The following is a 19,831-nucleotide window of genomic DNA, read 5'->3' on the forward strand; positions in this document are numbered from 1 at the left end:
GGGGGAGTGTGACCCTGCTGGTTCTCTTGGACATCTCAGCGGCTTTCGATACCATCGACCATGGTATCCTTCTGGGACGGCTCTCCGGGATGGGCCTTGGGGGCATGGCTCTGTCGTGGCTTCAGTCCTTCCTGGAGGGCCGTTCCCAGTTGGTGAAGCTGGGGGACACCTGCTCAGACCCCTGGCCTTTGACCTGTGGGGTCCCGCAAGGTTCCATTCTGTCCCCCATGCTTTTTAACATCTACATGAAACCGCTGGGAGAGGTCATCCGGAGTTTTGGAGTTCGGTGCCATCTCTACGCAGATGACACTCAACTCTACTACTCCTTTCCACCGAACTCCAAGGAAGCCCTCCAGATACTGAACCAGTGCTTGGCAGCTGTGATGGGCTGGATGAGGGCGAATAAGCTGAAGCTTAATCCCGACAAGACAGAGGTCCTCCAGGTCAGTCGTATGTCCGATCGGGGTATTGGGTGGCTACCTGTGCTTGACGGGGTCGCACTCCCCCTGAAGGCGCAGGTCCGCAGTTTGGGGGTCCTCCTGGACTCAGCACTGACACTTGATGCTCAGGTGTCGGCCGTGGCCGGGAGGGCCTTTGCACAATTAAAACTTGTGCGCCAACTGCGACCTTACCTCGTGAAGTCTGATCTGACCACGGTGGTCCATGCCTTAGTTACCTCTAGACTGGACTATTGCAATGCACTCTACGTGGGGCTGCCCTTGAAGACGGCCCGGAAACTCCAACTAGTTCAACGTTCGGCAGCCTTGCTTCTAACTGGAGCAAATTATAGGGAGCGGTCAACCCTCCTGCTTAAGGAGCTCCACTGGCTGCCGTTCACCTTCCGGACCCAATTCAAGGTGCACGTGATCACCTACAAAGCCCTGAACGGTTTGGGACCCTCCTACCTTAGGGATCGCCTCTCCCCCTACGAACCTGCACGATCTCTTCGTTCGTCGGGGGAGGCCCTCCTCTCGCTCCCACCTCCGTCACAAGCACGGTTGGTGGGACGAGAGAGAGGGCCTTCTCCGTGGTGGCCCCCCGGCTCTGGAACTCGCTCCCCAGGGAAATCAGGCAAGCCCCCACCCTGGTAGCATTCAGAAAGAGCTTGAAAACCTGGCTCTTTACTCAAGCCTTTAGATAAAGATTGCTCATCCAGAAGCAATCTGAATCTGTGACCATTCTTGTACCGGTTTGCACCTTTTACCTTTGTCAACTCGATATAGACACAGGGTCTATTCCCATCCCAATTTGCACTTCCAGAATTTCCACACTTTATCAGTCACCTTGTGTTTACAATATTTATATGGTGCACTTTACCCAGTCTACTTTTACAATCTCTCAGTTTTAATCCATGTTTTTATTAGTTCTTGTTTTTTATTGGCTAATGTTTTATTTTTATTTTTTTATTTTTTTATTGTGCAAGTTGTTGTCTATTGCTGTGTTTTATACTGCTACTGTTTTTATTCGGGCTTGGCCCCATGTAAGCCGCCCTGAGTCCCCTTCGGGGAGATAGAGGCGGGGTATAAAAATAAAGTTATTATTATTATTATTATTATTTATTTATTTACTTCATTTCTGTCCTGCCTTTCTCCACCCCAAAGGGGACTTTAACTCTTATTAAAATCCACCAGTTATTGACTAATGACTGTCAGTGCCATATCAGACCAATTCACTTGAAAATACTGGAAAAAATTTATCAACATTTCAAGAGAAGAAGATTTTGACTTAATATTTGACTGACTATACGTATAATTTATAACACAACAAATATATATTGATGCTTTCCACTGCTTTTGATACCATCTATTACAGTGCCCTGCTAAACCAGCAATGCAAGTTGGGGAACACAGTTGATGTGATATTTACGCATAAGCCCATGCTCTGGAACTGGTGTCATCACATGGTTCCATCTTACCCCTCATACTCTCTAGCTTGTATAGGAAGCTTCTGGAGTGAATTGTTTTACAGCAGACAGGGCTTTTTTTTGTGTTCTTTCAATTCTGGATTGTGTCTGCAGCATGTTTTGTTCTCAAGAGAACTTCTGTTTATTTGACTGCTAATGGAAGCATAATTGAACATTGCCTGTACTGATCAATCTTTCAGCCTTAAGCACAATTACGTCTGCTGAAGAATAGTAAGCTCGTTAAAGGCAAGGGTCTTAAAACAATTCCTAAGAGGTTGGTAAAAATTGAGACCTCTTAGACACTGAACAAATCTGATGTGGTTGGATGATAAAGCATTTGCACACAGAAAATGATGCCCTAAGTGAAGGTCAAGACTGCGGTGGCTCAGCGGGTTAAACCGCTAAGCGAAAGCACTTGCTGACTGGAAGGTCAGCGGTTTGAATTTGCGGACAGGGTGAGCTTCTGTTGTTAGCCCCAGCTTCTGCCAACCTCGCAGTTTGAAAACATGCAAATGTTTCGGCAGGAAAGGTAACGGCGCTCCATGCAGTCATGCTGGCCACATGACCTAGGAGGTGTTTTTGGACAACGCCAGCTCTTTGGCTTAGAAATGGAGATGAGCCTCACCCCCCAGAGTTAGACTCGACTAAACTTAATGTCAAGGGGAAACCTTTACCTTTGTAAAGTGAAAGTGAACACTGTTGTTATATTTGTAAATACTGTTGAAATTTCCATAATCTTATGTTTCTCTAGACCTGCTCCAACTATAGGTCAGCCTTGAAGAATCCCCTAATTACTTATGTGTTTCAAAAGAGGCTGGGTACCTCTTTCCCTTTATTTCTTTTCTGGACAGCTTGTCATAACAGTTCAATGCGGGTGATAGTTTCCTTCTCTGGAGCTTTTTAAGCAGAGGCAGGATGACCACCCTTGAGAGTGCTTTGATGTGGAGGTACCTGCATGGCAGCATGGCAGAAAGGGGTTGGAATGGATGGCCCTTGTGATCTCTTCCAACTCTATGATTCAATAACTTTAATGTCTATCAGAGGACAGGAGGGAGAGAGGAAGAAAGCAAGAGAGAAATTATTTCAAAGACACTTTCTGTCCCTTTCACATTTAATTGGAAAGTTAGCACATGATAGTTCAACAGTTGTGTGAACATGGCCTGGAATTGAGTAAGATTGATTGATTGATTTTAGATCCTGCACTTCTCCCAGCAAAGGACCCAAAGTGGATCAATAAGGAGCCCTATCAAATTGTTTTGCTTTGTCAAATCATTAGGCACTTTTACAAACATAATCTGAAAATTGTACTAATAGAGAGCTCCCTACATCTAATTTACAACACCATTTGGCAGAACATGGGTGAGGGAGGCATGTGATATAATTGCAGTATTGTTCTCAATCATAGGGGACCCAGGTAGCTTGTTCAGAGCCAATACAAACATTCTGTGTAATAAGAACAGGCATCTTCGTATTAGGTTGCAAAACCAATTGGGAATGAAGCAATTCAGTACAGATAAGTAGTTTCTAGGGAGGAGATTGCTAAACCCTTTTGAAACTGGCTGTTTTTGTCTTTCCAGATCTAAATTTGTACTCACCCAATATGACTGTCTTATATCTGGCCTTTCCACACAGTAGTTATAACCTCTCTGTAGAAAAATGTTTTGTTGATTCCATTGTAGTTATTGCTGATGTTTCTTTTGGTGAAAAATGCTATAGACAATTTTTGTTCTTTTTAAAGGGAATATTTTATTCATACAATAAAATAGTTTGCATAAAACTAAATTTACTTCATCAAAAAAAACCCAACAAACACTTTTTGGAAATTTTCACCCATTTTTTAATGAGACACATTCTTTCCCATAAAGGACAGGCAAATCTGTAAATATTATGGCATATGTAATTTAGATTAGTAGAGACTGTGAGAGAAGACAATGACTTACTGCATTTACTCTTTCTTGCATATCCCTGTCTCATTTTCTATTAAACAAACCCAATATTTTGACCCTTATGGATACTTGAACTCTAAAATTTACCACAACTTGGTAATTCAGGGGAAAGCCCATTTTGAGTCAGTCATGTTGCAAGAGTCAATTCCCATTTCAAATGCAATACTTTATGAGTGGTGTGATAATTATTTCCTACTAAGCCAAAGTAGTGTATCATGTAGTGAGAGTAATTTGCATAAAATATATAGTTAAAGAAAACTGTTCCCCTCCCTGCCCCCATGGTTAATGGTGCTAAGGCTTTGGAGTACCAAAAATAATATACTACTCGTAACTTTAGAAAATAGATTGTTAATATATAGTAATCAGTATTTCACTGTTTGAACTGAACTTCAGTGGGGGAACTGACAAGAAATTTGTGGTATCTTATATAGTCACAGATTTATTATTGTGTAAGTGTTTTGGGACTTAGTGGTTTTGAGCAACTTTGGATTAGAACTTTGGAGACCAGGTTCAAATCCCCGCTTGGCCATGAATCTCATTGGGTGACCTTGGATGAGTCATGTGCTCTCAAACTTAGAAGAAAGCAAAGGTACATCTCCTCTGAACAAACCTTGCCAAGAAAACCTTGTGATAGCTTTGCCACAGGGTTGCCATAAATTGGAAACAACTTGAAGGCGCATGTAATGATTCCTTTAATTTCCTTGGGCCCCTGTTTTCAGCCCTGCAGTCTAAAATGGCTACCACCATGGATTCTGTGCAGAAGCATTTTTTGTTGTAATGTATGTTATGGCTAGATGGACTCAAATGATCTGTAATTGGAATCTTCCCAGAAAGCAGGGCAGAAAAACTCTGTTTTTCAAAATATATCCTTCCTGTGTGCCTCTTGAAATCCCAATCATTGAAAAATACAGATATAAATACAATTATGAAGTAAGAATTACATTACTGTATCTGGGATCCATCTTCCATAGGTGGAAAGGAAATGCCACCTTCTGGGAACACCCTTTCCTATCTTGCCCCTCATCATGATTCATTCAGGAGTGCACCTGTTGTGTAACATACTCAGGAATTGGAAGGGATTACCTTTAGTTTGGAAGGGGAAGGTACATCTACTTCCTTTAGCACAGTTGCACCTAGCTAAATCTGGATCCAGCCTATTATTTGTAACACTGGACTGTAGTGATAGATGTTTTATATGTGCTGAAGTACAGAATTGTAATTTTTTGCACACTGTTCTCTAATAACTTGCCTTTATTGGTCAGAAAAACTGCTTGAAATATTTTGACTCCTCAAACCAGGTAAATTCACGTGGCGATAACTTCCTTAAATATGACCAAGTTACAGCAGGTGAGTGGCAGTTTGGTTTAGTCATGAGTTATAATGGTTTCTTACAAAACTATTCAGGGAATTCCCATCTGAGAAATGTTTCTTTGTCTTGAGAAAGAAGATAGTTGTACTAAAAGTCTGACCTTTTAAAAAGTATGACACACACTGCATGCGATGTGATCTGGCAATTAAGAGTCCAAGATGGGAAACCTGGACTTTTGGGTACTATTCCTTGCTCATTGGATGACTTGGTGAAATTTCATTTTGCCGGGTCAAGTGCTAATTTACCATTGATTGTCAGAGTTATCAAAACCACATTGTCTTTGGAATTAGTGACATAATCTTACAGCTTTCTTGTGTCTACATCCAAATGTACATCTATACAGCTGAGTTGTAATCATGAAACTATTTCCATCCTCCAGTCACACATGAGACTTGACTATTCGCTCCTTCCTGTGCTTTTATCTTGTCATCTATCCCATATTTTATTGGGCATATATCTGCTCCAAAAATTTAGTTTCTCATAGTGGGATAGTCTCCTCCCTTTCCATCAATCAGGATCACCTTCTGACAAATGCTCCCATTATTCTGTGCTTGCAGTCCTGACTGTAGCAATTTGAAAATTCCCATCTTAAAGGCTGACATGTTTGAGAGATTGTGACTAAACAGGAGGGAACCACAGTACATGTGAGTTAGTACTGTACACAGAAACTCTTTTGAAATAGTTCCATGTGCCAGATGCCATTTAGTACAAGTGATTTTGAGTGCAGTGGCTCACCAAGACATTGTCTCCATTTGCATGTAAATACCCCCACAGCTACAATTAGTTGAGAAAGTTACTTCATAGGGTCAAAGAAACAGAAGGGATCCAACCCCTGCCAGTGCAGGAATTCATTGCTAAAACACATCTGGGGGTGGCCAACTAACCTCTATTCAAAACTAATAATGGAGAGTCCACCACCTTCTTAGGTAGTTTATTCTATAGACAATTCCTACCATCAGAAATTCTGCTTAATATTTAGTTATCTCTTCTTTGACAATTTGAATCCACTTCTCAGTCTTCTTTTCTCTGGACTAAAAACATTATCTTAAATATTCCCTATAGGTCTTGATTTGCTACCTTGGTTGGATCTAGTCTGGATCTAGTTTTGAGCCAGGACACTAGAACTTGTGATCCTTCAAGTTTGCTAGATTGCTATTATATGTTCTACTGTCAAGCCAGATTTTACTAACAAAATGAATTTCAACAGGAATAAAGTTAAGGTTTGTTTGGGAAGGAAACAAATCATATGTACAACGATAAGATGATTTATTTCCTTCCCAAACCTTAACTTTATTCCTGTTGGAATTCATTTTGTTAGTTTTAGACTATTCTCCAGTCTTTTAAGATCACCTTGAATCATGATTCTGCCGTTTGAGGTATTAGTTACCTTCCCCAGTTTTGTATCATTTGGAGATTTGAGGAGCATACCCTCTATTATTCTGTAATTCAGGTCATTTATAAAGATGGTGAACAAAGATGGGCCTAGGAGAGAATTCTATGGAATCTGACTTGTCACCTCTATGCAAGGCAAGGAAACATTGTTGAGCATGCTTTGTGTTCAAACTGTGAGCCCGCTACAAATCCACTTAATTGTAGTATCTTCTGGCTCAGTGCTATCCAAAATGGCAGCCCTTGACCAGTGCCAGAAATATTGTGTTCGTCTTTGCTACACTAGAGAAAAATAATTACCAGTTTTCCATATCAGATGGAATGTAGGAAACGGAAACACTGATCTAGCTTCTCTGCAAAAATACCCAGAGAGATCTTGTCAAAAGATTTATTGAAACAAAGTTCTTCTTCATTGTCTGTGTGATTCACACAAATGAGTCAAGCATGTCAAAACTGGGTTGCATGCCTCAAAGCCCCACTTTGGGAGGAGGCTCATAAATCTTCTGATATCAAGGCAGAGAACGGAGTTCTCCATACTGTCTTTTTTTGCCATCACAAAGTCTGATGGGTTCATTCTGAGCAAGCTATTTTGAGTTTTTCCATCGGAATAACTCTAAAGTGCTCCCACAGGGAGACTTCCTCTACTTCTGGCAAGATAGGAGTTGACAGATAGACCTACTTCTGAGCCCGCAGCTAGGTCTAACGACTGTTCAGTGTTGGGCTTATGCCCTTTGGAAGTGTCTCCCTTCACTGCCTTCTTCCCCTAAACCTCTGATCGTGAGAAACCAAAAGGTCACACAGGTGCTAGTTTTTTTAATCTGTGTGGAGTTTTATGAAGATATTGAATAAATGTGATCTTGCACTTCCGGTCTGAAATGTTGGAGTTTATTTCCAACACGTTGAGTCCAATTTTTAGAGGAGAGACAGGATACAAATAAAGTGAAGATCTAAAACTATTCAGTGTGCTATATTCTCATTGTTCCTTTTAGACTTATCAATAAGCATAAGGTTGATGCAGTTCCAGTTACTCAACATCTTGTTGTGGGTTAAGGATGATGAGACTTTGCAAGGTTTTTAACCCTGGGGATAGACTAGTATAATATGTCAGCTACATTTTTGGCATACAGTTCCTATTGGAAGGGAAATAGACATGTGCTTTACATGATCATTTAATTTTAAAACAAATTTCCATTTATGAACAGATTATTCTGTTCCACAGGTGATATTTTCTTTGTGAAGTAATGATCTTTAAACTGTTCCACCAATGCAAATCCAAATATTTTCAGTAACTCTTTCGTTGACTCAAATTTTTAAAGATTAGGCTGTAAGTAGATGGACATTTTCAGTCATATTTAAATAAATAAAAATAAATACTACATGAGAAAATACTCCTTTAATATTTTTAGGTTTTAAAAAAACTTTTAGAACATTAAGGCTTAAAAAAACAATTTAAGAACATACTTTAGTACATAAATCTATGATATGTTGTCATCTGAAAATATTTTATCTACCTTTTGAAAAGGATAGTGATAATTTTCTGATGGGAGGATAAGATGTGTGTAGTTTGAAGAAGAATTGCCTTCATTCTAAAAAAAAAACTGAACTATATTTAATTTCCTTTATGACTAAAAGAAAGTGCTTTGTATCATGCACTTCTAAGAAGCAGTTATGTGTGGGAGCAGATAGGAAACCCCCCCTGTAGCTATGTATAGATTTGCTGCGGTGGTATCTAGACCTGAAACTAGATGAAATAAACCATTAGAAAGAGAAACATGTAGACAGGGGTGGTGATAATGTACTGAAACAAAAAAGGAATATTTTCCTATTTGCATCCATTTGAAAGCTTTTCTACAAGTATACAATACTATTTTCAAATGCAGCTGGTCTGGAGTGGTTGCAGTTCTTTTCCATTGGTACTCATGCTTTTCATGATTTAAGGTGATACAGGCTGTGTGCTGGTTTAGTTAAAAGTTTGCAAAATGAAAGTCCTGGTAAATGGGTTCATAAGACATATAAAGTATATGGTCTTCTTTAGTGGATAAAGGACTGAGTTACGTTAAAGGTGGCACTATTCTTCTATGTGTTAACAATAGAAAAGTGTCAGAACCCTGCTACTAGAGCCTGTATGTGGCTCTGAGTTTCAGGGTCACTGACATTGATAAGACACCTGCGTCTCAGGACTCGGAGAAGAAACGGCTGCTGGACTTGGCGGGGAATTTGCGCGGGGTTTTACTGAGCGGGAAGAGACTTTTCAAATGAGGGGGAGGGTATATAAAGGAGGGTTGGCCGGAGTCTCCCATTCTTGGCTTTTCTGATGTTTATGTTTCCTGCAGTAAAGTTTCTGGTGATATCACAGAGAGTCTCGTGTGTTCATTCAGGAGCGGCTGTGGTGAGCTGACACTAAGCCAAGAATATAGACACCATCCCGCTGTAGCGGTGAGGTGTAACATGCAAGCGGAGGATGAAGAGCTCTTGGGCGCAGGAGGAGGAAGGTCGGGAAGGGCCACTCCCGAGCCGGACGCTGAGTTCCACCAGCTGGCGGCCCTGGCGTCATCCACCGCTTATGCCCAGCCAAATGGGGTAACCCAGAGGCGTGGAGTGGTGCGGGGAGACAGCACCGGAGGAGAGGAAGGTTCACCTTCCCCAGGCCCACAAAGGATGGTGTTTCTGGAGGAGAGGATGTCGGCGATGGAGACCACCCTGGCAGTGATGTCGAGGGCGATGGAGCGCCTGGCGTTTTTGGCAGAGCCAGAGAGAGGAAGGGAACTTCGGGCTGGCTCAATGTGGGACGTGAGCGTGGGAAGCAGCCAGGGCTTTGCAGACCTTCCAGCACCGAAGGGAAGGGAAATGCGAAAGGAGCCCGGCGCCCGGCCCAAGACCCAAACAAGCCTGACGCGGGTGGAGAGTGACGACGAAGGGGAAAAGCCTCCGAGAATCCCGGCTACGCTCCCAGCTGAGACCCTAGTGCCCCTGGCGAATGCCGGGCGTGGCACAGGGCAAAGAGAAACAGCAGCGGGGCCCACTGGTCCGCAAGGGGGCTTGCGACGGGCGGAGAATTGGGGATTGCCACCACAGGGACCCCTACCGAGACGAGAGGAACTAAGGATCGAGTTTAGGGGAGAGTCCTCTGAACTGGATTTTTTCCTTACCACGGTGAGGGGCTATATGGAGGACAATGCTCACACTTTTAGAACGGAATCCAGCCGGATACGGGCCATTGGTGCAGTGTTGAAGAGGGGAGCGGCTAGCTGGTACGTTCAGCTGCACGCGCGGCGCGACTCATGTCTGGGGTCAGTCCGACGCTTTATGGGGGCCCTGGAGACCCGTTTCCGAGATCCATTGGAGCAGATCCGGGCGAGGGAGAAGTTGAAGACCGTCTCCCAGGGGCAGAGGTCGGTATCTGAGTATGCGGAGGAGTTCCAATGCCTCGCCGAAAAGGTGCCGGAATGGTCTGCAGTGACAAAGATGGAACTCTTCAAAGAGGGGCTCAGGCGGGAGATCCTCTCCTGGGCGGTGCATCGTGATGAGCCTGACACACTGCGCGGATGGATTCAGCTGGCGGGGCGCGTCGAGACATCGCTGGCCCAGGCGAGGAGGCACCGAGGAGCGCTACAGCAACGGCCGCAGATGAAAGAGGGGAGCCGGAAGGAGGGATCAGCCCCAGCCGGGAGGAGAGCGGAGCCGACAGGGAACGTGAGCGCCAGCAGGAGTGGCTGCTTTGTGTGCGGCCGGTTGGGCCACAGAGCTGCCGAGTGCTGGCAGAGAAAAGGGGAAGGCGGAGGCCAGCCCAAACCAAGAGCCGTGGCAGGAAAACGCGCCGAGGAAGAAACACCGATGAGGCACCATTCGGGGGGGTTGGTAAGTCAGGACAAAGCTATGATAGTGGTCCCCATTCAGCTTGAAAATGGCAGCAAACAAGCGACCTGCAAAGCGTTTGTGGATTGTGGATGTTCCAGGAACATCATTTCCCCTGAATTAGCCGAGGGATTGGGATGCGAAAGAACGAACCTAGAATCCCCAATAGCATTTTCGCAGTTGGACGGATCCACAGCATCAGGATCGTTAGCTAGGTACAGTGCCGAAGATGTAAAGTGTAAGATAGGGAGTTGGGAAGGAAAGGTGTCATTTGTGATATCACAAATAGCCAGCTATAATGTTATACTAGGCATGCCGTGGCTGGGGCAGGCCAACCCGCAAATCAACTGGGAGGATAAGAGCATGATCTTCGGGATGAATTTGGAAGAAGGGAGCCAGGAAGTTGAGAGGGAGCCGGGGAAAAGGGGGGAGGAAGACTCTATCAGAATAGCAGAACTGGCAGATAAATTACCCCCAGAGTATCGGGATTTTGTGGACGTGTTTGACGAGAAGGAAGCAGACAATTTCCCACCGAAGCGGAGAGTTGAAGTGAAAATAGAGCTAGTCCCAGGAGCAGAGCTTCCCAAGGCAAAGATATACCCGATGTCGGCTAGGGAAAAGGAGGAACTGAGAAAGTACATTGATAAAAACCTAGCGAGGGGTTTCATAGAACCTTCGAACTCCCCTTTAGGGGCACCTGTGTTGTTTAGGCGGAAAAAGGACCAAACGCTGAGGCTCTGCATTGACTACAGGGGCCTGAATGCAATCAGTACTGTAAATAAATACCCCCTACCCTTAGTGAAGGACTTGATCGCCCAGTTATCGGAGGGACAGATATTCACTAAATTGGATTTAATTGAGGCTTACCATAAATTGCAGATCAAACCAGAGGACAGGTGGAAGACGGCCTTCTCCTGCGCCTTCGGATTATTCAATTATTGTGTGCTCCCATTCGGTTTATGCGGGGGAGGGGCCGCGTTCATGCAATTAATCAACGAAGTGTTGCATCCATTATTGTACAAGGGAGTCTTTATTTTTTTAGATGACATATTGATAATGTCTCGGACTAAGGAGCAACACGTAGAACTAGTCAGGGAAGTCCTACAAAAGTTGAGGGAAGCGAAGCTGTATGCGAAGCTTGCCAAGTGCGAGTTCAATAAAGACCAGATAGACTTTCTGGGGTATAGGATTTCCTCCCAGGGAGTGGCGATGGACCCTGCGAAGGTGGAAGACGTGAGGGGGTGGGAAGCCCCCAGAACACGGAAGCAGCTGCAATCCTTCCTGGGGTTCGCAAACTTCTATAGAACATTTATCAAGGACTTTGCGCGCCTCACTTTGCCGTTAACGGATTTGTTAAAGACTAAAGGCAGGGGAGAAACAGCCAAAGTGAAGGCCCCAGGGGCCAAACTGACCTGGACAATAGAATGCCAGGAAGCTTTCGAAGCCCTTAAAAAGCGTTTCACTGAGGAGCCTGTCCTACAGCACCCTGATATGTCTAAGGCCTTTGTACTACATTGCGATGCGTCAGACCGGGCATATGGGGCAGTTCTGCTGCAGAAAGACGAGGGGGGGAACCTGAAGCCATGTGGCTATCTGTCGAAAAAGTTTAGCGATACAGAAAAAAACTGGCCGATTTGGGAGAGAGAAGCCTTAGCGATTCTAAAAGCACTAGAGTGCTGGAGACACTTTCTGGAAGGAAGTGGAACACCGTTTGAGGTGTGGACTGATCATAGAAATTTACAGTATCTAAGATCCCCTCGTAAACTATCAGCGAAGCAGATTAGATGGGCTCAATATTTCAGCCGTTTTGATTTCAGACTCAAGTTCTTCCAGGGGAAACACAACATACTCGCTGACGCTCTCTCTCGGATGCCTCAGCACGGGGGAGGAATTCAGGAATCTGAGGGGAGCCTTTTCCTAGATAAGCAATGGGGCCTGGCAGTACTGACTCGAGCACAAGCGGCCAAAGAAAACAAACGTACTGCCATTTCCACGGGGGGAGGAGAAATATGGGAGGAAGAGTTGAAGCGAGCATATGGAATGGACAAATGGTTACAAACGAACAAAGAACAGGGAGAACTGTGTGGGGATTTGGTGTTTGTAAATAAGAAATTGTATATTCCTGAATGTTTAAGATGAGAAATGTTAAGGAAGTGCCACGATAACAAGGGTGCAGGTCATCTAGGCCCCACCAGGACTATTAAACTGTTGGCCAAACAATGCTGGTGGCCCGGAATGAGGAAAGACGCCAGGGGGTACGTCACGCAGTGTGAATTATGTGCAGAGGGAAAAACACCACCTGGGAAGCCCCAGGGGCTATTGCAGAAGGTGGTGGAACCCATGAGGCCATGGGAATGCGTGGCAATGGATTTTGTAGGCGAACTACCCCCCAGCAGAGGCCACAGATACATTTGGACAATATTGGACCTATTCTCAAAACAGGCACACTTTGTGGCCCTGCCAAAACTCCCCTCGGCTGAAAAGCTCGCTGATTTGTATGTGAAGCATGTATATCGCCTACATGGGTGTCCCGACAAAATAATTAGCGACCGGGGAGTCCAGTTCACTGCAAAATTTTGGGGAGAATTCTTACAGCTGTTAGGAGCGGAAAGGAATCTGAGCTCGGCTTTTCATCCCGCAACCAACGGGGGGGTCGAACGTACCCAACAGACACTGTGCCAATTCTTGAGGATGTACACCAATTATAGACAGGACGATTGGGCGGACCTTCTTCCGTTTGCTGAGATGACTTTTAACGGGGCCGTACATTCGGCCACAGGTCGTGCCCCATTCGAAATAGTATACGGACAGGAGGTGGCACCTTTCCCCAGGCTACCCGAGTGGAAGGAAGGAGAGGGCCAGACCGACAAGGAATGGCCGGCCAAAATTAAGCAAGGGTGGCAGACCGTGGTGGAGGCATTGCGGGAAACACAAAAGAAGTACAAGCTCTTTGCAGATCGTAGGCGCCGAGAGGGGGACAAATTGGGCGAAGGGGATCTGGTTTGGCTGAGCACAAAAAACCTGAAATTGGGGTTCCCATCTAAGAAATTGGCTCCACGCTATATAGGGCCGTTCAGGGTAGCGAAAAGAATAAACGAAGTGACCTATGAGCTGAGGCTACCCAAGGACCTAGGAAAGGTACACCCGGTATTCCATTGCAGCCTGTTAAAAAAGTATAAAGGAACTCTGGACAGCGGAGAACAATAGTTGTGTTTAATCTTTTCCTTCCAGGACGAAGGGGAGGAGGACGCCATGTCAGAACCCTGCTACTAGAGCCTGTATGTGGCTCTGAGTTTCAGGGTCACTGACATTGATAAGACACCTGCGTCTCAGGACTCGGAGAAGAAACGGCTGCTGGACTTGGCGGGGAATTTGCGCGGGGTTTTACTGAGCGGGAAGAGACTTTTCAAATGAGAGGGAGGGTATATAAAGGAGGGTTGGCCGGAGTCTCCCATTCTTGGCTTTTCTGATGTTTATGTTTCCTGCAGTAAAGTTTCTGGTGATATCACAGAGAGTCTCGTGTGTTCATTCAGGAGCGGCTGTGGTGAGCTGACAGAAAAGCATGCTGGAGATTTAGAAATAAAGGTTCTGTCCTAATGAAAGTGTAGAATGTGTATGTTTATTACATAATAAATACCCTAAAAGAATAACAAAGAGCCTTTTCATTCTCCCATATAAATATCCTGAGATACCAGTACAGTAGAGTCTCACTTATCCAACATAAACGGGCCCGCAGAACGTTGGATAAGTGAATATGTTGGATAATAAGGAGAGATTAAGGAGAAGCCTATTAAACATCAAATTAGGCTATGATTTTACAAATTAAGCACCAAAACATCATGTTAGACAACAAATTTGACAGAAAAAGTAGTTCAATACACAGTAATGCTATGTAGTAATTACTGTATTTACGAATTTAGCACCAAAGTATCACGATGTTTTGAAAACATTGACTACAAAAATGTGTTGGATAATCCAGAACGTTGGATAAATGAGTGTTGGATAAGTGAGACTCTACTATACTTAAGAATGCTTAAGTAGAATCTTTGCCTTTCACTGTAGTCACAATTTTCAAGATGTTCAGCCTAAATTCTGCTGATAGGCTATTTATTCCCTTAATATTGATTTTAAAAGTGTCCTGTCATGATTCCAGACATAGCCACAGGATCACAGGAAATTCCCCAGGATAAGCTGGGTAGTAAACAGTATTAGGAAGTCATATATTAAGAAGTCATTTCCATGTTCAGTGTCCCAAATTTCTGGTTCACCAAATCCTTTTTTCTCTCCTTCTTTTCTATAGCTTTTGGATGTTGTCAACCATCTGGTGCAGCAGAATCTACGGTTACTTGTCCTGGGGCGCAAACACATGTTGAATGGATCTCGTCAGTGGAATAGAAATAACATGGTTGCTATGCAGAAGAAGGCAGACTTCTTTTTTACAGACAATGTGTATGTTCTTGTCTTCTTTAATGAACATTTTCAGAGATATTTGCACAAAAGAAAGGGTGCTTCCCTTCGGAGGGCTCCTAGTATTAATAAATAAATACACTGTGCAGCTATTCTATCTTTCTCTCCTTAACAGATTTGTTTACATGTAGAAAGAAAAAATGGAATAAGTAGGGGGGAAACATGGATGGGTTACAAATAGAGGAACTAAGAAATTATGTGAATGAAGCAGAGTGATTAATAAAAGAAAGGCATTATTGAGAAGCATGTACAGGTTGTTTTTTTGGCAATTTGATAAGTGGACTGTGATTTTGATCATTTCATGGAGACATAAACATACAGAATTATACATTCTTGATCTGCTGCATCTCTTTTATAATTTCAAACTCCTAATAATTTCAATCTTTTCTCCGGGGCAATGTAAAATGCATGTAGCTCTCTCATTGTCACTGTTCTGAATTGTGACCTTACTTTGTATGTATTTAACCAATGATCATCCGCTTTGTATTCCTTACCACATTTGAAACACTGACTCTACTAACCCAGCCATTAAGACTCAGAAACTGATGAGGTGTTTATCAGAACAAGGCAGAGCTCATTAAGGCATACCTCTCCCAAAAGATTAAGAAAATGGGAAACAGCAGCACTAGATAAGTAGCCTTTAATACACAAATAGTTGTCTAGAACTTTACAAGCAAAATGCAGTATTTTGGGATTTCAGTTTGCTTCTCTAAAGCACCAAAAGAGCCCATATTAAGAAAAAATATTTTTTTAACCACATGAAGTTTGTGTCTAAGAGACAACTGGAGTCCCAAGCTGTCTTTTTGTTGTACCATCATTTTGTAAGACACAACTTTGTATACTACTGTATTTCCTAAAATGTAGATGATATGATGATAGGCTCAACATATTAGGCTTGTAATTAATCAGGGTGAATAGTATTCAGATATATTCTAGAATTGCTGTCTTGTTAATCTGCTGCAGCAAATAAAGGGGGGGGGGAGGTTCTCATAGTAGCTAAAGGTTAACCAATTTATTATGAACACCTGAGATAGTTCTACAACCCTCAGGTCTGCAATGTGTGATGATCTTTTTTGCCTTTTTTGGTTTAAGGTCTGAAGATGATCCATTTCTACTCTATGCCACTCTTCACTCAGGGAGTCACTGTAAATTTGTTACTAGAGATCTGTTGCGTGATCACAAGGCTTGTCTCTCAGACAGTCTTACTCGACGCCTGTTCTTTAAATGGCAACGTGGTCATCAGATGGTGCTGTCTGACTACATATCAGGAAAAAAGATCAAATTTGAGGTACTGCTTGTTGTATTTCTTTTTGCCAATGATGCATGTATGTTTGATTCTTCATTGTCCTGTTTAGTTAGTCTTAACAGAGATAAACCATGCTGAAATATCATCTTCAGAGTCAGATTAATATAATCTAAACACAAATAGACCTAAGAAATTTGAAATTAATTTTATATTTACTGATATTCTTCCAAAATAAAAGCAATCAGATATTATTTTCTTAGTAAAGTGTTCTGGTTAATAATACTATCTTTGTTTCCTTTTAAAAAGAAAAAACATGTTAGTAGGTGTATTTCTACATAGTAAAATGAGTTATCTTATTTTCTTCCTTAACAGCCTGTATTGAATTACGATACAATTGTGCAGACTACAGGTAACACATGGCATATTCCCTATGACGACAGCAATTTGGAAAGATCTTCGTATGAGGTGCCAATAAAATGGCTTTGTCTTCAGCAAAAATAAAATACTGTTTTTACAAACAGTGTATGGTTCCTTTTTCCACCAGACATTATATACCCATTACATAATTCTGTTTATTTATTTCTTCCTGATCAACCAGTAGCAAATTAGAATATGATTGTGCAGACTACAGATAACACATGCATATTTGCTACGATTACATCTTGTTGGAAAGATCTTATGTAGTACCATCAAGATGGCTTTGTTTTCAACAGATTTTCCTACATTCTCAAGTTAAGTTTTGGTCTCTCCCTCCCTCTTGCCATCATTACTAGAAGGGGAGAAACTCAAATTGTGGGAGGGTTATTTGGGAAAGCAACGTATAAACCTTTTATTTTAGTTTATGCACATGCACCTTTTTTTCACCACAGAACACATCTCACTAGCCTGGGGTCTTATACTGTGATTTAACTGAGTGTAGGCTACATGTTTTTTTCCCTTTTATACCTTGCCTGCTTTTCCCCTTGCTCTGCTCTTAGGTTTTGAGTTCTAATCTTACTGAAATGACAGGCCTTCTTTTAAATATTCCTGGTCTTGTTTCCCAGTTGAGACCAGAAACAAGGATATTGTAAATTACAGAAGTTTTATTACTGCAGTAGAAAACTAACAGGTACTCTGGAATTTGCCAGGTACCACCCAGAACAAAGAAAATGAAAGCAATGTGTAGGTCACACTAATATTTTTAATCTCCCAGTTCCACCTCCTTTCCACCCCTGGCTCCACCTTCAGCTCTTGTCCCTCCTCTAACTCCACCTTTGTTCACTGAGCATGTGCGAGATACTCAGTGAAGTCAATTTTTTTTCAATTTGCAACTTGCTTATCTTTGGGCTGCTACTGCAGGCTGAACTTCAGGTCACAGTGTTTTTTGCTAAGGAGGAAACCTAGCCCTCCCCACATTCCAACATCTCTTACTCTCCTTCTCCCATCTCTTATGTTCACACATTTCAAAATGACAATTAATACAGAAATTATATTTCTAACAATTAATAAAATTATATTTCAACCATGTGCATCTTCACTATATGTACTTGCAGACAACCTCCAGTCTTAAACAGCTAAAGTAAAGGTTTCCCCTTGACATTAAGTAGTTGAGTCCGACTCGGTGTGTGTGTGTGTGTGCTCATCTCCATTCCTAAGCTGAAGAGCTGGCATTGTCTGTAGACACCTCCTAGGTCAGGCATGGGCAAACTTGGACCCTCCAGGTGTTTTGGGCTTCAGCTCCCACAATTCCTAACAGCCTACTGCCCATGCCTATCCTAGGTCATGTGGCCAGCATGACTGCATGGAGTTTAGCCATAATAATATGGAGCTCCAGGTGACGCAATGGGTTAAACCAGTGATTCTCAACTTGGGGTCCCCAGATGTTTTTGGCCTTCAATCCCAGAAATCATAACAGCCGGTAAACTGGCTGGGATTTCTGGGAGTTGTAGGCCAAAAAACATCTGGGGACTCCAGGTTGAGAACCACTGGGTTAAACCCTTGTGCAGACAGGCCTGCTGACAAAAAGGTTGGCAGTTCAAATCCAGGGAGCGGGGTGAGCTCCCATCTGTCAGCTCCGGCTTCTCTTGTGGGGACATGAGAAGCCTCCCACAGGATGGTAAAACGTTCAGGTGTCCCCTGGACAATGTCCTTGCAGATGGCCAATTCTCTCACACTTGCAGTTTCTCAAGTCACCCCTAACACGAAAAAAGCCATAATAACAGGTTACACAACAATACAAACAGACCTTGCAGTTAGCCCAGATGCCAACACTGTCTCCATAGCAGGCTAGATTATTATGAGTTCTAACAGGCCTTTAGATACTATAGCTCAATGGTGTAAAATCATAGTTATGGCTTTACAAGGTCTTAAGGCATCTCTGCCAATGAATGCTGGTGCCTCACCAAACTACAACTCCTAGGAATCCATAGCATCCAGCCAAAGTAATTAAAGTGGTATCAAACCGCTTTAATTCTGCACTGTAAGGAAATGGTTTCATTCACTTCCTTATCTTTCAAAGTGAAACATGCCCCCTTTTCTTAACAAAGTCCTTCTGGAATCCTGGGATTTTGGTCAAGTGCAAACACTCTTTGGCACAATAATAATAATACAGTAGTCTCACTTATCCAACATAAACGGGCCAGCAGAATGTTGGATAAGCGAATATGTTGGATAACAAGGAGAGATTAAGGAGAAGCCTATTAAACACCAAATTATGATTTTCCAAATTAAGCATCAAAACATGTTATACAACAAATTTGACAGAAAAAGTAGTTCAATATGCAGTAATGCTACATAGTAATTACTGTATTTACGAATTTAGCACCAAAATATCACGATGTATTGAAAACCTTGACTACAAAAATGCGCTGGATAATCCAGAATGCTGGATTATCCAATGTTCTGCCGGCCCGTTTATGTTTAATAAGCGAGACTCTACTGTATTACAATTATACATTTTTGTTATTTAAACTATACATATTGCGAAATTATGGTTGTTTTTTTCTCGAAGTGACACACCACCCAAGTCATGCTAGGTTCTTTGGTGAATTTTGACACACCAAGCACAAAAGGTTGCCCTTCATTGGCATAAGATAAACTCACAGTACAATACAAAATAAAACCACTAGTATATAAAACAATTTGAACTCAGAACAGCACCAATAACCTAAAGTGCCATCTGTCGTAAAACCATGGTCTAAGGAGAAGGCTACAGACCAAAAACTACAACTCCAAGGATTCCATAGCACTGAGCCAAGGCAGATAAAATGGTGCCAAACTACATTAATTCTACACTGTAGATCAGGCCTGGGGCAAACTTGGGCCCTCCCTCCAGGTGTTTTGGACTTTCCTACAATTCCTAACAGCCTCAGGCCTTTACCTTTTCCTCAGCTGCTTAAGAGGCCCGAGGCTGTTAGGAATTATGGGAGTTGAAGTCCAAAACACCTGGAGGGAGGGCCCAAGTTTGCCCCAGGCCTGCACCTTAACGCAACCTCTTCTGAAATCCTTTAGAGCGAAGAGCAAGCCTCCAAAAGTGCTTCGGGCAGAAGCGTTTTCGCTATGTCGGGCTCAGAACCGTGGCAATGAGAGCCACCCTAGCGCTTTTTTGCGCATGCTCAGAAAGGTAACTCCGGGCTTTGTGGCAGCGGCGAATCCCTCCTGCGCCTGCGCGTTGCGCA

The 19,831-nt window shown here is 43.0% G+C and overlaps 1 protein-coding gene across 5 annotated transcripts in view; it reads left to right on the forward strand.

The window, feature by feature from the left end:
- The window catches only part of prorp (protein only RNase P catalytic subunit), a 71,708-nt gene extending 55,015 nt beyond the window's left edge, over window positions 1-16,693 (forward strand). For all 5 annotated transcript variants that reach the window (XM_008103383.2, XM_062968265.1, XM_062968267.1 and 2 more), the window contains 3 exons: window positions 14,763-14,911; window positions 16,022-16,217; window positions 16,548-16,693. In XM_008103383.2, coding sequence (XP_008101590.1) covers window positions 14,763-14,911; window positions 16,022-16,217; window positions 16,548-16,676 — 474 coding nt within the window. In that variant the 3' untranslated portion in view covers window positions 16,677-16,693. The remainder of the gene's footprint in view (window positions 1-14,762; window positions 14,912-16,021; window positions 16,218-16,547) is intronic.
- The last annotated feature ends 3,138 nt before the right edge of the window (window positions 16,694-19,831 follow it).

Source organism: Anolis carolinensis, chromosome 1 (genome assembly GCF_035594765.1).
Source record: "Anolis carolinensis isolate JA03-04 chromosome 1, rAnoCar3.1.pri, whole genome shotgun sequence".
Classification (NCBI taxonomy): domain Eukaryota; kingdom Metazoa; phylum Chordata; class Lepidosauria; order Squamata; family Dactyloidae; genus Anolis; species Anolis carolinensis.